Source organism: Habropoda laboriosa, unplaced genomic scaffold, assembly GCF_001263275.1.
Source record: "Habropoda laboriosa isolate 0110345459 unplaced genomic scaffold, ASM126327v1 scaffold90, whole genome shotgun sequence".
Lineage (NCBI taxonomy): Eukaryota > Metazoa > Arthropoda > Insecta > Hymenoptera > Apidae > Habropoda > Habropoda laboriosa.
This window is the reverse complement of record NW_017100218.1, coordinates 1,648,467-1,663,697: the sequence shown is the minus strand read 5'-3', so window position 1 is coordinate 1,663,697 and position 15,231 is coordinate 1,648,467. Positions and strand designations below refer to the sequence as shown.

Here is a 15,231-nt window from a genome sequence, read left to right as displayed (position 1 = left end):
CTTAGAATTACGCTGTACGATGCTCGACTCGTGAACGAGACTAGGTTCAGCTCGAACGCGGTTAGTATCGTTGCGCTCCCGATGTGTTAATCCCGGAAGGGCGAAATTCTAGTAGCTGGTGTGGTGATGGTGAAAAAGAGGTTTCTCTCCGTAAGAATATTTTTGAACTCGTTTATTTGCGGTGGTGCGTGTGTATATATTAGGTCGGTGTATGTTGTGATTGATTGGACGTTGAAGGTGGTGGAAAAGAAGGACTCGAAAAATGCGGAGGTGTGATTGGATATTAGGAAACTGGTGGAAGGAGAACGTGAGGGTGAATGTGGTGTGCAAAAGTTGAAATAATTTGGGGAAAACCCGGAAAGGGGAAAGGGATAGGAAAAACATGACCAGGGTGCGACTTGAACTGCTTTATGGTAGGGAAGGAATTTGTTAGGGGCTAGGAAGACAGTTGGAAAGGACTGTTTATTAATTTATGATGTGTTACTGGCCGGTGGGCTGCGCGACCGGACATACGCGAATCTTAAATTTAAGAATGATCAAAAATCCCAACCTAGCCGAACCTTCTCTCTACATTGGAAATAACTTGAAAAGTTATCCAAACATTCATTGGCGATAATTCGATAAGAAAACTGGTTGAGTTTCTCGCGGAAGGAACGAGCAAGGAAGCACGCGTTTATTTCTCGTCGAAGATGAACCTTCGAGGAGGAGTTTCGCGTCCGCGCGTGCTCTACTGCGCTCTCTCTATTTCCCGTATTTGGAAACTTCTCCAATGTTTTTCAAAGAGCGTTGAACTGTAGGAACGGGTTGATTGAAGTTCCCCGAGCAATTCTTCAGTGGATACAAGAGGATCCCCTGCTCGGCTGTCGTTCGTAACGGATTCTCGCGAAACTTCTCGTCTTGCCGGCCGTAATTCTCGAATCGAAACTTTTCCAGTCGTCCAACACTGGACTGATAATTGTTCTCTCTCTCTCTCTCTCTCCATACAGTATTCTGTGTGTGTCTTTCGTGAAACTCATACGAAACTTTACGATGATCGAACTTCACCGAGTAAACGTGAAAGTTACATCTTGTAACCTGATTCTTCCATTTCACGAATGATATTTTCCCCCGGACGTCTAGATTTCGTTTAAATATTAACGTCCCTCGAAGGAAATTATTTCGTCATATCTACCAGATGAACTTTAAAAGACGTATAAATTCTCCAAGGAAGAAACGAGAGAACCGAATGGTCCACGATTCTTCATGGTTGATTTCGCTACTAACGGCTCCCATTTCGTGGCTCTCCTTCTCTTTCTCCTTTTTTTTCTCCCGGTCTTCCGTGAAGAATCGAACGACCACGGGCGAGCTTCCGTTTCACGAACTCGTAACTGACCGCAGTTTCCTTTCCACCCTCCGGAGAACAAGCGCGGAAGAATTAAGGGGACGAAGTGACGTCGAGACACAATGGGTTCTCGTTGCGGCCAGAGGATTCCGAGAAAAGAGGAAACTTCACGGGGACCAGAAAATGCCGAAATGGTTCACGGTAAGCGTGTAATTTGCGGGGGAGGAAAAAATCGTGCCGCGAACGAGTGACGTAGAGCAAGAGGAAACGAAACAAGCAATAATATCAAGAAATAAAAAAACTCGTAACACTTCCAAACAATATCGAAATAACATTTCAAGCTAATTTACAGCATGTACCAAAAAAAAGAACAACAACAAATCCCTAAAAACACGGAAGCGATCGAAATTTCTGTTTACGTCCTACTTTAATTTCTCTGCAAACTTAATATTACGGCGAAATCGTTCAATCCGACAACTCCGCGAAATCTCTATGGTGCATAAAAAATTCCAACGATGACGAGCGCACGAAATGAAATTCTTCCGCGGCGATCCTCGTGATTTTCCATCGGACAACAAGTCGGTTCATCAGAAGGAGAAGGGACAATCACTTTTCGAGAACTAGGAGCCGCTGTGTTTCCTCCATTCTGTTGCGTTGCTTTCCCCGGCGAAGGAAGTTAAACAAGAAGCTGACCAAGAGAAAATAAAGCGTACACGTTAGACGTTACCACGCGCGGTTAACGTTGTTCTCTTCTTGCCGGGCTTTGTTATCTCTCGTTGGTTCATTCCTCAGGGCGAGATAGGGACGCGAAATCTCTTTTCTGCTGCGGGAGATTTTACGAGACGCCTGGAAGAAACTAGTTTCCTCCACGGTTGCATCAACGACTCTAATTTGATCGCAATAAACGGTAACCACCCTCCGAGTCTAGTCCGGGGCGGGGGAGGAAGAGTGGTTCGAGGGCCTCTGGAAAATTTACTCGAACAATAAACGGCCGGGGCCACGAGCCCCGACGAATTCCCAGCCCCGTTGGAAAATTTCGAGTGTATTGCAGGGGAATTAATAATCTGAAAAATAACGCGCGCGCACGTAGGCCATTGGAAATTCTTAGGATTCTTCCAGCCCCTTGTTCTTACTTCCGCTTCTTCCACTTTAGCGTCTTCCTAGTTGCAACCATTCGTCTACTTTGCTATATGTTTCTGGATACTTTCTCCATCCCCTCCTCCAGGGTTGAGTTTGTTTAATTTACGATCGGTTTTAACCCTTTCGTTATCGCGGAACTCGAAGTAGAGTAGGAGGTTGAAATTCTGTTTCTATTGGTAATAATGAAGTGGGTAGTTAAATTTAATTTGTAGTCTGCGATTAAAATGGGATTAATTATTCGAAGGAAAGTTGATATAGAAAATGATGAAAACTGAAGGTTTTAATATTGCACTTTGAGCTTCTTTTTAATGAAATGAAAAGAATCTTCCTGGCTTCGAAAATTGTTAAGGTTAATCCAGTATTAAATTATGATAAAGAGTTTGACATTGTTATACTAATAGCAACGCTTTGAACAATTATGTAGCTAAATAATATGGTTAAAAAGACCTCGATTAACAAAGGGAAAAGGTACTTCCTTGTACCTTTCTTTCCACGAAATTTGTTCGTCGTTAAAATTATTATAATACAATCCTGAAGTTGGAAAAAACGAACCTTCTGCTCCTCGCAACTGTTCCATCTGGCGTATTTCACTCGTTTAATACGTTTAATAATTCCTATTATAAAAGACACAATTCAATCGAAGAATTTACGATACGTTCAAAAAAGGCAAATACGCATAAAGCGGTGTACGTAGATATTATACATCAGGCGGCATATTCGGCAGGAAATTTTTCGAAAAATCTTCGCAGCAGAATAACAGAAACAACAACCGCCACGTCAACAACGCGTCAACCATCTAATGAACAAACAGTGACGACTTAATTAAATTAATGTTTCAATTTGGAGCAGACCGTCTCGCACATGCCACTCCATCGTCGTTCAGGCAACAATGCTCGTATCCCGACAACGCGACTGTTCGTTCTAGTTCTAATATCGAGGAAATCCGGCTAGCCGGTTCGTCGTTGTCCGCCCACCAACCTCTTCCCATCATCCCCAGACTCGACACCGGAGGGGAAAAACGATCCGTGGAATTATAACACTTCCTGGCCGCTCGACTTGAATTAAGCCCATTTTTAAAACGCGCCCCGCGACTGCCCGTCGCTTTTTTCGCCCGCCCAGAGGCCCCGTATCGCGATTTCTTCTACCTAATATTTCAACGGGAATTGTGCTGGCTGGGAAGTCTACGGAAATTAGATCTCGACCGTGGCCACCGGCAATTTCAACGCGGCATCAACTAAATAATACGCTCGTAACTTTTCCTCAGCTCTCCCCTCCCTCGCTCTCTTTATCTCTTCTCTTTCTGTCCTTTTGTTTTTCTCTCTTTACCTCTTGTCCTCTCTTTCTTTATCGCTCTTACTTCTTCTGTCTCTCCCTCGCTTTTCATCTCTTCTCCTCCTGTCTCTCCCTCGCTTTTTGTCTCTCCTCCTCTTCCTGTCTCTCCCTCTCTCTTTTTGCCCCTCCTTCTGTCCCTCCCTCATTAATTTTGTCTACCTCTCGTACTCTTTTCTTCTCTCTTTCTCTCTTTATCAAGCTTTCACTTTCCGTCTCTCCCTCGTTTTTCACTCTTCTCCTCCTGTCTCTCCCTCGCTTTTCATTTTTCCTCCTCCTTCTGTCTGTCCCTCTCTCATGTTGCCACTCCTTCTGTCTCTCCCTCTTTCATTTGGTCTCTCTCTCTTACTCCTATCTCCTCTCTTTCTCTCTTTATCACTCTTTCACTTTCTATCTCTCCCTCGCTTTTCATCTATTCCCCTCCTGTCTCTCCCTCGCTTTTCATCTCTCCTCCTCCTTCTGTCTCTCCATCTCCCATTTTGCCCCTTCTTCTGTCTCTCCCCCTTTCATTTGGTCCCTCTCTCTTTATCTGTTCTCCTCTCATTCTCTCTCTATCTCTTCTCCTTCCTTCTTCCTCCCTCTGTCTCTCTATCTCTCGTCCTCTCGTTTGCTTTCACCAGACCCTTCATAACGACGATGTATTTTGACGAAGAGTAGGGGTATCAGAGATAAATAGCAATCGTTTCGTTCGAGACGAGACTTCGGGGAACACACCGCGATAACGAAAGCATGGAATTGCGCTGGTGACCTAATTACGAAGATTTTCGTTCAGATTAAGGGTGCGTTTCGGTTGATACTAATCAACGACACTCAATATACTTTTCAAATCTGGTTTTTCCTAGATATTTATTAATTAGCACGTTCAGTTCTTAAGATGCTCGACTTGGAAACCAGAGTACAGCAAACAGTTTCTCGTGGTTAGTTGGAGAGGACAGGGGACGGTGTATTATTAATAAATTCTAATTGTTTAGTTTGCTAAAGCCGTATTATCCTGCCAAGCTGTTGCAGTCGCAGAAGCGGGATACAACTTCTCTACGGTCCCACCAGCGGGATACAAATTACTTGGATATTCAAATTTAGGATTCTGCGTACTGGCGAATACAAGTTTCAATCCCTTCTTGATATACGTACGTAAAATTGATCAATGTAGTTTCTGATAGATTAAACAGACAAATTTTGCAGAAGACACTTTGAAAATTTGATTAGCAAATATTTCAAGACAAACATCGTACTTGTGAATTAATTACAAATGAATGCAAAAATCGTTAACGCAAACCCTCTAACCCTGAATCAGCCATGACATCGTCTGACATTCTCACCATTAACTTCACAGATCACCACCTCCACATGAAACATCCATTAGCAGCGACATTTGCAATCTTCGCGAAGCAGAAAACATCTCCACTTCGTTAAAGTAGAATTAGCAGTTAAACTTGACTCTGATGCTTCACTTGAACCAGCATCCAACAACTCAGTCGAAGTTACCAAGGCGTATGAACTACAGTATAGAACTTTGCAACTAAAGTCCAAAATCTGCACGTAACATTATACAATTCTACACCGAAATCTGATCGAGACAAACAAAACAACGTCTCGGTAATAAATTTCTCTCCTACCAAAAACTGAAAACAAAATGAAAACAACCAAGAACGTGTTTGAATCTTCTTCTCTCCAGATTATCCCAAACGAAGAAAATTATTTTTATCGTTCGCAAAAAGACTGTTCTATCGTCTTACAAAGCTCCAGAAGATTTCCCAGCTGAAGCTCAAGCGAGCACGAGCTTTGCGATGCCGAATGTGCAAGTCATCGACAGCGAGAATTTTCCGAGTTCCCTGGGAAAAAGTGGAAAGGTCGAAGACCAGACGAGACGAGCAAGTGACGAGACAGCTTACGGTGAAATGCTTCAAATTATACGATAGTTTCAGACCAGACTAAGGTGATGAGTTCGAGACGAGACAGCGACGATAACTCTCTGCGCTACGTAAAGACGGTTTAAAACGAGACATCATAGTTAACACTGCGCTGATGCTGAGAGGTCCTTCAGGTGAAATCTTACGCTTCCCTCCTTAATCGCTCCATTTGTCTTTGATATTTTACGAGAAACTCGTTCACAACGCGATGGGTACAAATAGAGTGCTATTCGCGAATCCGGCAGACAGGAATTTCAAGTGGAATATTCTCCGAAGGAGAATATGGCCGTGTTAGTGAGACAACTGCAACTAGGGCTGAACTTTGTTTAAGACAGAATGGTGTTTGGATAGACTAGGTGACTCTGAAGAAATTACGTTTTCCACCAGTATTTCCGAATCCTTATTTTATTTTATTTTTTGACAATTATTAATCTGCTGAATATTAATTTCATTTCTCGATTCCACCGAGTCAATTTTCGAGTCAATTAACGTTTATCGAAAAAGTTCCCAGAAAAATTCCAATGATTCGTATTTTATACGAATATCAAAAGTGTATGCGATTAAATTCCCCCATTCAAAACTGCACAATTTAAAATCTGTTTTCCTACTCCCCTCTAATTCCCGGAATATTCCAAAAAATATGTTCACCACCCCGAAAATTGAGAGCTGTTTTCACCCCTTCGATATGAACGATTGCCGATAAAAAAAACACATTCGTGTCAAATATTTTTCCCGGGACAACATTTCGCATAAATTTCACCGAAACCGACGCACATATGGATTCAGTGCGTTTCCTCGTCGGTGTTAGTTTTACAAATTAAAAATAATTAACACGAGTCGACACTTGTTATACCAAATCTACGTCATGCTAAATAAACGCGTGAAAGAGCAGTAAGAACGTTGAATTTCACAATGTTCAACAAAAACTCCCTTTCATCGTCCACAAAATTAAATGTCAACGCGTGACATTGCCTTAGTTTTCACAACGTTCAACAAAAAAAAAAACAAAAAAATTCCCTTCGAAAGGGAAGAAAGAAAGGCCGAGAATGTTACTCACATTGAACGTCCAGCAGGATACTCGCGTTCATTGGTACGGTGAGGGTGACGTGACGTGCTACACAGGCAATGGTGGCATTGTGGTGTCTCCTGAGAACTTTAAGGTGTGCTCCGCTGCGCCCGCTCGACGTCGAGGGCAACACGGTCAAATTGTCCGGCGGTTGCTCCGGACCGTCCAAAGTGGCCTGAGACAGAGTCATTCCCCATGCTAAATCAGGCGGTGGGTTACCACCCTCGGCGGCGCACTCCAACGTCAACTCGGAGCCCTCCTTCACAGGCACGAACTGGTTGCCCGGGTCCAACCTACGCCCATCTATCAGCAGGTACGTCCCTCGAGGCGCCTCTGCAACAAATCCAACCACCCGGTAAGTTCTACGATTCGTGGCCCCGTAACGATGAAAAATCTTGTAGGATATATTCCAGTCAGCTCGCCTGGATCCATTTACAGGCGGCACCGTGACCTATTGCCACGTCGAGATTGGCTGATTCGGGATATTGGCAAATGGCTGGGTTAATGTGCAAGTATAGGGTTTCAGGTATGGTTGATTTGGAGCGTGAAATTGTGAGAAGAATTCTCGAGATTTTTGATAAAGGAGCCGTGTGACTTGGATCGAGATTAAGTATTTCTTTTAGAGCGTGTTTTCGTTGGGAGGTTTCTCTCTCTTTTTTTTTTCTTTGCTACCTCGAAAAGGAGATTTCGCGTGATTAATGAACGGTCGAAATGATTTACGACGAAGGAAAGTATAATGTCATAATTTCTTTTTTAGGTAAAACAAATATCGTTATCGGCGAATTTTAATATGAATGGAGATTAGACTCCCTTCTTTCCTTTGTCGTTTACCTGCGCCTCCGTGACCTACTTCTGCTTGTCGATTTTTTCCATCGATTTACCCAGTTTTTTTTTAGCGATCTACTTCGTAATTTTTGGCAGGATAATCGAGGTTTTTGAGGACTCGAGTTTACGTCGCGTTGAATTTGCCCAGGTTACTTATCGCAAATTAGAGAATCCATCCGAGTAACGAAAGAAACGTTGACAAAGTGGTTGTAATCAAGCGACTCAACACGACACAACACTGCCTAATGCACTGTAACTAGAAATTAGGGGTTGGAAAACAATCAGCGAAACTTTTTCCCCGTCGTCGTTAGCGTTAACGTCCACTACACACGCAACACGTCAATTACAACACGTACACTTGGCACATATTCGCCTAAAGCGTCGCGAATAACAGAAATAAATGAACAATAACAAAGGTGTATTATACCGTTAAACACGTGAGTAAAACCTGATTGTTTTCCATAGAGCGGGATCGCGGGATAAAAGAGGTCGTGGATCGGCAAACACAGTAGTGGAACTAATGAAATACACGGGGACAATTTGGAATTCACCCGATAACAATTCACTATTTCAATTTCACAAACGGCGCAATATTTTCAATGGAAAATCACGACGGGTGGCGAACAAACGATTTTCCTCGTTATTATTATTCGCAACATGCGTTTTCCAGCCAGCCGACGAACAATACGACGTTTCTCGAGAGCTGCCGGGCCGGACGGTGATGCGCGTGCATTACGAAAACGGGGAAACAAGAATACGTAAATTTATCCAAGCGGTCCTACCGTGGAGACAAGAGAGAATAGGAGTAATAAGAATCATGTTTTCCATCCAAATTGATCGTGTTTATGTAGTCGAAGTGTGTGCCAAGCGTTTCAACGAGATTCCTCCCCGTTTCACGGAGTTTCGTTTCCGCCCGTTGCCGATAAGATCCAGTCACGTTCATTAAATTCCACCGTGGCCTCGATCTTGCCAAAAACTCGGGGGCTGCCACGGTGGACGGGACGGTTCCGCGAAATGGATTATGGAAAAGGGAAAACGCGTGCAGATTTTTCGGGGCCATCGAAATTGCAATCTCCGACACGCGGCCCCGATTTCACGTAATAAAACACGCCTTCGCCGAGAATACTAACGCGATCCTGCTCTCTCTCTCTCTCTCTCGTACGTTTTCCCTCTATATTTACGGTTTTCCGTGCTCCATTTCCCGCCCTTAAATTAGATCGCTACCTGATACCTCTAACGTTTCTATTTCCCCGTGAAATTTTCCGCAGGTAACAGTTTCTTTCTCCTTGAATTATCACTTGTCGTCTATTTCGAGTTAATCGACGACAATCGAGTGGACGATTTTTAGAACGTGTTGCTTAATTTTCTTTTCTTTAATTTTGTTAAAGTACATGCGTTCGAAGGTACGTTGCGAAATTTCAGACGCCTTTCTCTCGAAATCTCATTTTTTGAACTGGTGTGTACGATATCTCAAGTTCTGTCTGATCGATTCACTTCAAATTTGGAGAGAATCTTCAGCGGACGTGTCATTATAGCAAGAACATCGGTTATTAAAGAAATATTGACTTTTTCGTAGTTTTCTAGTACGCTAGACTAAAACAAATGCGAAAAAATCAATACTCAAAGTTCAAAGTGCTGCCATTTTTTGAATTATCACGGTTTCTAATTTATTCGGGATCCTGACGATAGCCCCATTCGTACTAATCAAGATGCTATTATACTTTTGCTGTGTCAGAGTAACGGAACTTTTCCTTAGCTCTGTTAACTCAAACGCAGCTCGTGCAATTTTTATTATTTCTGCTTTGAAGAAGTAATCTGTACATTTCAAATGTTCATAAATACGTGTGCCAAAGTACACACATCGAAAGAAAATCCCGAAAAAATTGCATTGTAGACCAGAACACCCCCTTAATCGACGAAACTTTCAAAATCCCCAGTGACAAGTGACACGTTCGCAAAAAATATCGTCGATTCCAGACGATTAGGAAACGTCCTTCGGTCTGTTTACTAAATTGTGCGGTAAACATAGGGGGCGAAACCGCAGGGAGCAGTTTTCACGCAGGGGTGAAAGAGAGAGGAGAAGAGAAAGAAGAAAAAAAACACAAACACACACGGGAACATTTAGCGGACATACTTTGTGCTCGGGTATTTTCCAATTTTTCCGATAGGATGTATCGAGGCTGAAACGGTTTATTATTCACGGGTCCGTTCACTTGAAAAGTGAATCGGGGGGGAAGAGTTGAAACAAAAACTACGGCCAGCGGAAGAGAGGGAAAACGGCAGCGCAAGAATTCTTCCCGCTGCCTGCTTCTCATTCGCGTCCTCTATCCGCAATTTCACTGGAATTTCCACGATATCGTGCAGTATATCGTATATACCCTACGACGAAGACAGCGATAAGAGAGACAGAGAGAGAAGGAGGAGCATCCAAGTTTTGCGTTTCGTTCGACCAACTGAAAAAGGTGCGACGACTCGCGTCCGCTCGATAAATCTGCACGCGTAGTTTGAAATTTTATCCCAGCCCGTTTTCCATGAAAATGCTCCGTTTTTCGGGTAGCCTGCGATCGCGCGACGCGTCGCTTCGAAATTAATAGAAAATCGCAGACAGAAACGAGGTCGCGCGTTATTCGACGAACGATTTCGGGAAATTCAGAGGGTGATCGGTGGTTTCTCACGAGGATAGTTGGATCAGTTGTAATATCGAAATTATCGGTCGTTTCTGTGGCTTCTGGACATTTTCATCGTTAATTTTTGCCGGTTCGAAAACTATCGTTTGCAACGTACGTAAATTAATTCAGCAAAAATCAACGCTACAGGTTTTTCTCCACGTACACGTATACGCATAATTTACGGCTATCGAATTGTAAATACCACCGTGAAACGTTATCACCGCGAGTTACTAAAATTTCAAATATACTTGTCAACTTCTACTTCGCGCGAATTCCATCGGTATTGTTTATTTTAAACGAGCTTATACGCTTTCGAACGCATCTACACGCATAACCGTCGAAATGTTTCTCGTTCGATCGGAAAATTCGTCGAAATTTTATTCGATCAGCCGCGGATTTCATTCCCATCCCCGCTTTTCCACCTTTAATCTAGAGTTTCTAGCAAAGCTACAAAGGCGGGGGTAGATACAAACGAGCTTTCGTAGCTCTGTCCACGAATGAATAAGCTTGGCGCGTTAATTCAGCGTGGCCTAAGTGAAACGATAGATCGGGTCTGTCTCGAGGCTTATAACCGGAAGATCGTATCGGCGGATTTGAAAGCGGACGGGCGGAATCTGAGAAAAATCCAGACACACTTTGCATACACTTTTCGCCTCAATTTTCAGTCTAAAAATCACGAACTTGCTCCGTTGGAAAGGTTCCAGATCCGTGTAATGCGATCGCGAATCGGGGAGAGGAAAGGATTCAGAGGGAAAAGAAGGCTCCTCGGTACGCTGGTTATATAATATATTCCCCCGTGAGCATACGCTTCTTCCTCCAACTTTTCGACGAACATCACGCCATTCCTAACGAAACTTCGCGAATACATAACGTTTCTTAATTTGTTTCGAGCCGATCCGTGTTCCGTACAACTTCGAGCCTTTCGACGGACGCTCGTGATACTCGTGGAGAGCACGGGAATTTCTTGTATCTTTGTTTCTTCACGTTCGGTGGAAATTGCTCGAGTTAGGAAATGAGGGAATAACACGACTCGTTAAGTAGAGCTTGACAATTTCTGAAATTGCCCGGGTTAGAGGTTGAGAAGAAGTGGAGACGCGTTTTAACGAATCGTTCTTCGTTCTCTTTCTTAACTCTCTCTTCGGTACTTTTGCACCGAATTTTAATTTATCACAATCGTGCAATACTTTAATGTTTAATATCGAAGATTAAACCGCCGAGGAATCAGATAGAACGGTAGAAAAATCATTTAAAATATCATACACCAAACTTCAATTCGAATTTCGTTTCGCTCGTTAAGATTCATCTTAAACTTATTCCTCCTACATCGAGTTACAAAATAGAACAAATTTCTTTCACCGATCACCCTGATCTGTCTAGAATACATTCAGAAACGAGACAACCGCTCGGAAACTCAACGTCAGAAATATTACGACCGATCCTAAATACTCGGTTGAAAAACGTCGAACGAAACGTCAGTCCTGTTGAAAACGTTCTTTACCTTCTCGACGAATCAATCGAATTGCAGGTTGCGCCGGCGAAAGAGAGCGACGGAAACAGCGAGAGGAAGACAGAAGCAAAAAGAAAATTTCTTCCTCGGTGTTAGCGCGGAAAAATGCTGGTGGGAAGCGCGCGGCAGGACCGCGCAGCCGGAGTATGTATCGCGGAAAAGTGGAATTAACGAACACGAGCTAGCTACTTTTTTGCTCGTTAAGTCGAACCGGTTCCGAAAGGACCGTTCAATCCGTCGCTCGTTCGAAACGCGAACGCATCGCAGATTTTTAACGTAATAAAGTGGAAATAAAGTGGTTCAGCCGGCGTCTAACCGAAGGTTCGCCTGCTCGATCCAGGTCACTGAATTAATACTGTTTTATCTACTCGGCATGCTCCTGGTATCGCGTGTTCGAAACACACTCGTCGCGATAGAGAGAGAGAGAGAGGGAGAAGGGACGAACCTCTCGATCGAGAGGGATTTAATCGCAAAGCGAATCGAATTATATACTCGGAACCTTTGCATCCAACGCGCGTTTCCCTTACAGTTCCACCACGATAACGATTCCCATTTCATTTCCATTCCTGCGGCATTTCACCAAGCAAGCTTATAAAATGCTTCAACGGCCAACGATTATACTGCCCGGGCGGTTCGAGTCGATAAAAGTTTTCTTGATTACCGTTCCTATTTTGTAGATTTAATCAACCGGGAAACACGCCTGGTACTCGACCACTTTTGTTCGGGTAGCTGGTGAACAAACGCTGAACACCTCGTGGAGAAGGCTGGGTGAATTATTAACGTAGAATCGTAGAAATGAGTTTCTCGAGTTTGCTCGAAAATACGAAGATTCAGTTAAATTGATCTAATTCTTAATCCAGAGTCTATCATTTGCTCCAAGTTAATGCAACCAAGTTACCTGAGAAGAACTGGATCCGTGGAATTAATATTTAAACAAATATCTGAAGATAACTCTGTCTCTCTGTCAGCTGAATATTATCGAAATTTCAATTGCAATGCACTCTCACGCTAAACCCGATAACTACAAATATCCATTGCAATATACAAAACAGCAAAATCGGAAAATTCCAAGGGAGAAAGATCAACCCCTTCGGATCATGTTCATTTTATACAGGCAATTTTAAAAATGTCTACCGTATAAGCTCCTCTATATATTTTTCTCGTACTTTCAAATCCGAAAGGAAATATCCTCCGACCGTTCCCACTTCTCCCAGGCCACCCGGTATATACGTACATAGAGGTAACACGGCCGGCGTGTGTCTGTAGAGAAAGTGGCGTTTTCCAGCCCGGAATTTCCGGGGCCAATAATAGGTGCAGGGGTGCGCGTTTAAGTCGGGAAGAAAGCGCACCGGGAGCGTTAATACAGAAACATAACGCTAAAAACAATTTCGAACGGTGCCGGGCCGCGTTTCGCACATATGGTGCCACGTCTGGCCGAACCAGGAATTCCCCCGGTAGGTATCTATGGTTCGTAAAATTTCACAATATCGCCCGGCCCCGACCTCCTTCGGCGATCGATTTCCCCGCGAATATCGCAAGGAATGCCCGTGTTGAAGTTAGAAAGCCGAGAGGAGAAACGGGGAGGAAATAACGAAGACAAAGACGACACCCGCAAAGCGTACAGAGAGGAGAAAATAAGAGAAGGGAGGAAGAAACGTTGATTTTTATGGAAGGTGAAAATTGCACGTGGTTACCACGAGGGGTAAGAAATTTTTCCAACTGGCAAATAGAATCCAGTAATCACGTTAGGCAAAGTTTGCAGGACGAAGAAATAAGAGATTGTACAAAGTAGTTCAGTGGAACTGGAATATTTCGATGAGGTTAAACGACAGAAGGGGAGATACGTAATAATAACAAGGAATATCAAGAGACTACAATGATAAGATCAAGTTACACTGCAACAACCAAGTACGTACATACTTCACCTGTAGTTTCCCGGCGTGGGATAACGCCAAGTAAAAGGGGCGCTGACGAATTTCTTGGTTAAACTACTGAAACTAACGTTAACTAGCTCTACTTGTAGTAAAATTCACCTCTGCGGGATCCTCGTACAAACGACGATATTTCACAGAATGGAAACAACGTGAATTCGGAAGAATTACAACGTCCACGTATGTGTAAGAAAAACAGAAACTCGAGATGTTCGCTTAAATATCACCGCACAGCGAAATCGTTCTTTTCTCTTCTTCCCACTCCCCGGGAGGAAAACGACTCTAACTTTTTCCCGCGTAAAAGTCGCGTCTCGTCCGCGACGATTATCCCCGCGCTGCTCTCATTAGCGGGACGCTCGTAATGTCCCTTTTATTAAGCGGGTGTCGTTCGCGTTTATTGCGCGACGCTACGTCGTCGTCGTCCGCCTTTCAGTATCGTCCTCGTCGTCGCCTGAAAGATTCATTGTCATTCATTAAGAGGGCTTGATGCGCGCGGAACCGTTAATGGCTCGGCTGGCAGCATCGAAAACTCGAAATTAGGACGTTATTTCGTTACGAGTTGGCGAAAGTCGCTGCGAAGAAATTTCACTCGGATGTCGATCCGTTCCTCCAACGATAATAAGCGAGAACCGTGTTTACCGGCACGAGAATCGAGCGACTCGATTAATTATTGTTCGACGACTTTTTAAAAGCCGCCCAACGACGGATCGAGAGAGAGAGGAGCTCTTGAGGATGTTACCGGGAGTTTTGCTGATAGGGAAACTCCGTGGAAGCGTTAAATATTCAGAACCAGACATCGGGGTTTGGAGAGGAGGGCAGAGAAGCGGTTTTGGAAGTCTTTTAATCGACGAAGGACTTTCGCCTCTTAACCGAAGTCGCTTACAGAGTGGGTTTTAAACAAGCTGTTTCTGTGTAAAGATGTAAGGTACTGATTTACCAAGTTCCGCGAAAAGGAATGCTCTTCAGTGCTTCACCGGAGAGAATCTGATCGAAGTTCGTTTAATGTTCGTTCGAGTTACACCGCTGCTCGTTTTATACGATATACAGTAAATTCTCCACAAGTGTCAGTCCGCAAGGAATCTAAATCTGACACTTGTAGAGTCACGGACTACGTTTTTGAGCCTCGCGCCCACCTTTGTAGTTTGCCGAACGTAGACAAGGACAGCGAATGAAAGATAAGGTGAAACGTGAATCGCGCCAACCAAGCGATTTAAATACCAACTGATTTAATTTTATGTTTTTTTATCCCGAAATTTTTCTTAACATATTGATGAGAATTTTCTGATGAAAATGACATCAAACACGACATAATTTGAACAACATTTACTTATTAACACGTTCACTGTCACGCCAGATATTTCACTATATTGAGATAAAACAGACGCCCTGTATTACATTACATAGAGTCGGCCTACCGTTTCACTGCCAGTTGGAGAATTGGCCTGCCGTTTGACTGACACTTGTAGAATCGGCCCTACATTTGACCGACACTTGTAGAATCGGCCCTACATTTGACCGACACTTGTAGAATCG

At 43.5% G+C, this 15,231-nt stretch overlaps 1 protein-coding gene across 1 annotated transcript in view; it reads right to left on the bottom strand.

Moving 5' to 3' along the window:
* The window catches only part of LOC108570898 (hemicentin-2), a 378,548-nt gene that overhangs the window by 147,359 nt on the left and 215,958 nt on the right, over positions 1-15,231 (bottom strand). The window contains exon 5 of the mRNA XM_017932826.1: positions 6,758-7,099. Coding sequence (XP_017788315.1) covers positions 6,758-7,099 — 342 coding nt within the window. The remainder of the gene's footprint in view (positions 1-6,757; positions 7,100-15,231) is intronic.